General features: G+C 14.1%; 1 protein-coding gene across 1 annotated transcript, besides 15 other annotated features; it reads left to right on the top strand. All coding sequences in view use genetic code 6, as the record gives it.

Moving 5' to 3' along the window:
• Positions 1–302: 302 nt before the first annotated feature.
• Positions 303–353: a microsatellite.
• Positions 354–1,108: 755 nt separating this feature from the next.
• Positions 1,109–1,152: a microsatellite.
• Positions 1,153–1,332: 180 nt separating this feature from the next.
• Positions 1,333–1,380: a microsatellite.
• Positions 1,381–1,432: 52 nt separating this feature from the next.
• Positions 1,433–1,484: a microsatellite.
• Positions 1,485–1,698: 214 nt separating this feature from the next.
• Positions 1,699–1,766: a microsatellite.
• Positions 1,767–1,802: 36 nt separating this feature from the next.
• Positions 1,803–1,890: a microsatellite.
• Positions 1,891–2,841: 951 nt separating this feature from the next.
• Positions 2,842–2,872: a microsatellite.
• Positions 2,873–2,999: 127 nt separating this feature from the next.
• Positions 3,000–3,054: a microsatellite.
• Positions 3,055–3,063: 9 nt separating this feature from the next.
• On the top strand, positions 3,064–4,958 carry IMG5_032380 (hypothetical protein). The gene is made up of 8 exons (XM_004039069.1): positions 3,064–3,169; positions 3,219–3,316; positions 3,398–3,422; positions 3,475–3,864; positions 3,906–4,017; positions 4,185–4,429; positions 4,486–4,769; positions 4,819–4,958. The coding sequence occupies exons 1-7, from the start codon at positions 3,093–3,095 to the stop codon at positions 4,706–4,708; spliced, it is 1,170 nt and encodes a 389-aa protein (XP_004039117.1). The 5' UTR covers positions 3,064–3,092; the 3' UTR covers positions 4,709–4,769; positions 4,819–4,958.
• Positions 4,028–4,132: a microsatellite.
• Positions 4,029–4,148: a microsatellite.
• A 23-nt stretch (positions 4,959–4,981) lies between the features above and the next one.
• Positions 4,982–5,016: a microsatellite.
• Positions 5,017–5,296: 280 nt separating this feature from the next.
• Positions 5,297–5,330: a microsatellite.
• Positions 5,331–5,421: 91 nt separating this feature from the next.
• Positions 5,422–5,474: a microsatellite.
• Positions 5,433–5,477: a microsatellite.
• Positions 5,478–5,681: 204 nt separating this feature from the next.
• Positions 5,682–5,757: a microsatellite.

The raw sequence follows: 5,757 nt of genomic DNA, 5'->3' as shown, positions 1-5,757 counted from the left end.
AAATAATAAATAAAAAAATAATTTAAAAAAAAAAAAAAACTATAATGATTATTTATATTAAATAAATTATATATATATACTTATTAAAATTTTAATATTTTTTATTTTATTTTTTTTAACAAAAAAAAATATATATTTCTAAATAATTATTTTATAAATAAAATAATTTTTATTTTTTTACTTTTTTACTTTTTAATTAATTTTTATTTTAAAATATATATAATTAAATAACTTATTTCATATTTTATTAAAAAAAATAAAAAATATTAATTAATAAAATTTAATAGAATAAAGAATATATAAAAATAATACATTTTTATTAAAATAAAATATTTTTATTAAAATAAATATTTATATATATACATTAAAAAAATTAATTATAAATAAATTATAAATGGAATAAGAACAAGTTTAAGAATAGTCACAAACTGAAAAAAATCTAATTTCGATTTTAAATTTTGACCCAAATAATCATAAAGAACCAATAATAAAATTCTCCAAGAACCATCTAAGCACGCTTATCCGAGGGAATAAAGCCTTAAATGTTTATTAATAAAAGGAAAATAAGATATTATAAAACTTTTTAAAGGAAAAATTAATATTTAACAAGAGGCAATTGATTAATTTCAATCAACTTTAGAAAAAAAAAGATAATAAAAAATACAAATAATTATTTAAAAAAAGGTAATAAATAATCGATCTATAAGAAAAATAATCTCAAATGTTAAATTTTTCTACTTGTGAAATTAAACTTAAAAACAACTTTACAAATACAATAGAAGTAAAATAAATATATTAATATTAAAATAAAAATATATAGTCTTCAGGAAATAAAAATTGGAGAACAACAAGTACAAATCAAAAATCAGATTATATTTAAAGCAATTAAAAATCAAATACTTCATTAAATCATTTTTCAGTAGTAAATAATAATAGTATGATGTTAGAATATATTTAAAAAATTAAATAAAAAAGTAGAAAAACTATTGAGAAAGTTAAAAATAGATAAGTTAAAAATAAAAATAAAAACATAACAATGAACTAATATATATATATATTACAAAAAAATAGATAAAAGATATCAAAAGTATGCTTGAAAGTGAAATTTAATTAAGAAAAATAAAGAAAAAAATTATGAAAAAGAAATAAAAATATAAAATCATATAGAGGAATAAAAAGAAAATTAGAAGCACGAAGAAAGGAAGAAGAATAAAATACCGAAAAAAATAATAATAAAGAAATGAAAAAATAGAATATGAAGAGATAGAGTTACAATAAAAATTATTAGAAAAGAAAAAAGAAAAATAAGGATAATGAAGGAAAAAGAAAAGGAAAAATAAGAAAAGAAATAATAAAAAAAATGAAGAAGAAAATACTAAACATCGTATAGAGGCTTTAAAACATATAGAAATATAAGAATAATAAAATATACAAAAAATATAAGAAAAAGAATAAAAAATTAAATAAAAAGAATAAAAATATAAAGCTTAATTAGAATATATGAAAGCTGAAAGAATTATATAAGCATAACTCAAAGTAAAAGAACAATAAAAAAGGTTTCAAAAAATGGAAGAAAATATAAATTAATAATTAGAAAAAAATAATAAAGTAACAAAATAATATTTTTTTATTTAAATATTTTATATAAATAAATATGCATTTTAGTTAATGTAAGTTAAATAAACTAAATCATAAATTAAAATTTAAGAATTAAAATAAGCATAAGAAAAAGAAATTTAATTATTATAATAAGAAAGAAAAAAAATATTGCTTTCTATATAAAAATAAAATGTAATTTTAAAATATAATATATATATATATATATATATATATTATATATATATATATATATTATTATTATATTTTTTTATTATTATATATATTTATATAAATTTTATTAAAAATAGGAACTACAATAATTAGAAACCGATTAAAATAATTAAACTATACTATAGAAATTCCACATTTAATTATAAAAATACTAATACAAATAAAATTAGAAATAAAAAGTAATATTAAGTAGAAGTTGTTATCAAAAAGAAAAAGAAATGAGAACAAAACAATAAAAAGATAAAAAGTTAGATGATTATAATTAAATGATGAATTAATAATACTAATAAATAGAAATAAAATCTTAATATTATAATTAAAACAAAGAGAAAATGTATAATAAGAAAATTATTAAAAATAAAACCGAGTATTTATTAAAAAAATATATGGTAGATGAAAATCTTAGTTAATTGGATGAAAAATATAATTATAATAAAGAATAATTATTAATTAAATTATAAAATCATGATTTAAGAATTAAAAATCTTGAGTTTTTTTTTTTCTATTACATTAATATTTATTATATAATATTTTTTTTAGAAAAGAAAAGGAAAGTTTAAGAAAACAATAAGAAGAAATAGAAAAAAATACCTAGAAATAAAAATAGCTTATGTATGAAAAAATTTAAATGAAATTTCATAAGAATTAGAATAAAAGTATTAATCATTTAATAAAAGAGTTTGGACTTGATTTAAGTAATAAAATATAATTATAAAATTTCTTATTATTATTAATATACATATATATATATATGAAGAAATCAATGAAGAAAATGAAATTTAATCATAGTATAACTTAGAAAATAATAATTAAAGTCAAATGGATTAATAAAATAATTTATTCCTTACAGATATTTAATAAAAAAACGAATAAAATGCATGATATATTATTAGTTATTTAAACAATTGTTAAATATTTAAAAAAATAAATATAAATTTAAATTCTATTAATTATTTTATAATTATTTTTTTTTTTAATAAATAAATTTATAATAATAAAAAAAAACTCTTAAATAAATATAAATAATAATAAAATAAATAATTATTAAAAATACTTAAAAAAATTAAATATATATTAATTAATAAAAAAAAAATATTTATAATTTAAAAATTAGTTTTTTTGTTAGACACTTAATAAAAAAAATATATAATATGTAAGATTATTTAAACAATATACAAACAAAAAAAATATAAAATAAAAAAAGATATAATATATAATAAAAAAAAAAAAATCTATCAAAAAAAATAGAAAAAAAAAAAAAAATGAGTCACGAAGAAGATAATATTCCCGATTACGATTCTGATGATGAACCAAACAAAGTACACTAACCCAAAAACGAGTAAAAATAAATAATACATTATTTAAAAAAATAAATACTATAAAAATAGTTAAATGGTAGCCAATCATTCATCATTTAATGATTTTAATTTAAAAGAAGATCTATTAAGAAGTGTTAAAGAAGCCGGTTTCGAAAGACCATCTGAAGGTAAATATATATAAAAAAAAAAATTAATATTTATATATATATATAATTTTTATTCTAAAAAAAAAAAAAAAAAAAAAAAAGTCTAATACAATTGTATCCCTAATGCGTAAATAAATATATCTATATATTAATATAAAAATATTTTTAATATATATTAGTATTCATGGAACAGATATTTTATGTTAAGCCAAAGCCGGAACAGGAAAAACAGCTGTTTTCGTGTTATCAGTTTTAAACTAATTAGCTGAGGATACACCACCTTATAGTTGTTTAGTATTATGTCATACCCGTGAATTAGCTTTTTAAATCAAAAACGAGTTCAAACGCTTAGGAAAATACACAAATTTCAAAACCAGAGCTATATTTGGAGGAGTTGAAGAGCAAGACGATATTGCTATTTTAAAATAGAAAAAACCACATATTTTAGTTGCTACCCCGGGTAGATGTTTATCTTTGATAAATATGAAAAATTCAGTCATAGAAGCTAAAAATGTCAAATATTTTGTGGTTGACGAATGTGATAGAGTTATGGAAAGTATTAAAATGAGGTATATAGATAAATTTATTAAATTATTATAAAATTAATTAGGTCGGATGTATAAGAAATATTCATGAAATTACCTCTTTAAAAATAAGTAATGATGTTTAGTGGTACTATGTCAACTGAAAGTAAAAAAATATGTAGAAAATTCATGAAAGATGTATACAAATTATATATATTAAAATATATATATATAAATATATATATAAATATATATATAAATATATATATAAATATAAGATATATATTAATATTAATATTTATATACATATATAAATTAATATTTATATACAAAATATTTATATTAATTTTTTTTTGATTTATTAGTAATTGGAAATATTTATAGAAGACAATGCAAAACTAGTTCTTCATGGTTTAGAATAATATCATTTGAAACTAGAAGAAAAATAAAAAATTCCTATTTTAATTTAGTTTTTGAATTAACTTTCTTTTAATTAAGTTATTATTTTTGTTAACAAAGTCGAAAGAGCTATTTATCTATCTAAATATTTATAAGAAGAAAAAAAACTTGAAAATTCAGTTATTTATAGAACATTATCTTAAGATTAAAGGTATTATATATACATATTTTAATTATTTTAAAAATTTTAAAATATATTATAAATAGAACAAAAGTTTATTCAGAATTTAAAGAAGGAAAAAAAGAATTTTAGTTGCAACTGATTTATTCGGAAGAGGTATTGATATTGAAAGAGTTAACTTAGTTATTAATTTTGATATGCCTGAAAAATAAGATGATTATATGCATAGAGTTGGAAGAGCAGGTCGTTTTGAAACAAAAGGAACTGCTATTTCTTTCATTTCTACTAAAGATAATGAATAGGTTTTGAAAGATATTTAATAAAATTTCTCAACTTCTATTAGTGAATATAATTTGTCAAACATATCAAAGTAAAAAAATAAATTATTTTATTTTATTTAATTTAATTTTATTTTTTAGTTGATTTTATGAAATAAAATAAAATAAAAGTTTTTAGATATTTATGTTTTTATTATTTTTTTTTCATAAAAAATATTAATATTATTAATATGTAATTTTATATTTTCTTTGTTATTTTTTATCTTTAATTTTTAAATACCAAAATAATAATTTTACTATAAAAATTAATAAAAAAAAATTGATTAAAAATAAAAAATTAAGAATTTTTATTTATTTTCTAATATTTTTATATTGCTTTAATTAAAAAATATATAAATCTTTTATTTTTTTACATAAAGTGTTTATTTTATAGTTTTTTAATATATATATTTATCAAAACATTAAAACATAAAAAATATTTCATTTAATTTATAATATTTTTTCATTATAAATAATATTTATATTTATAATTTTATATAATGCACTCAGATTTATATTTAAATAAATAAAATAAAAATTCCTTTATTACAAACAAATATAATTATTAATTTATTAATAAATTAAATAAAATTATTTATTAAATAAAACTTATTGATAAATTTTATTTAATATTATAAAATAAAAATGTATAATATTATTACATTTTTAATTGTTAATTTTATATTATTTTATTATAACAATATATAATTTAATATTATATTTATTAATTTAATAAAATATATTATTATTTTATATTAAATTCTCATTTAATATATAATATCTTATTACATAGAAATAAATAAATATAAAAATATTAGTTTAAAAATAAAAAAAAAAATTTAAATATTTTTATTATTTAAATTCTTTAAAACATTTTTTATCATTTTTAAAAGTTTAACCAAATAATATTTTTTTATTTTTCAATTCTTTAATTTATTTGTTATAATTTAAAAATAAAAATTATATATATAATATATTATTAAATAATGTTTTATTTTTATAAATATTATTATTATAATTAATTTTTTTTTTATAAATATT

The sequence above is a fragment of the Ichthyophthirius multifiliis genome, assembly GCF_000220395.1.
Source record: "Ichthyophthirius multifiliis unplaced genomic scaffold scaff_1120509249787, whole genome shotgun sequence".
NCBI lineage: Eukaryota > Ciliophora > Oligohymenophorea > Hymenostomatida > Ichthyophthirius > Ichthyophthirius multifiliis.
The sequence above is the reverse complement of the archived record's forward strand: the minus strand, read 5'-3'. Positions and strand labels throughout refer to the sequence as shown.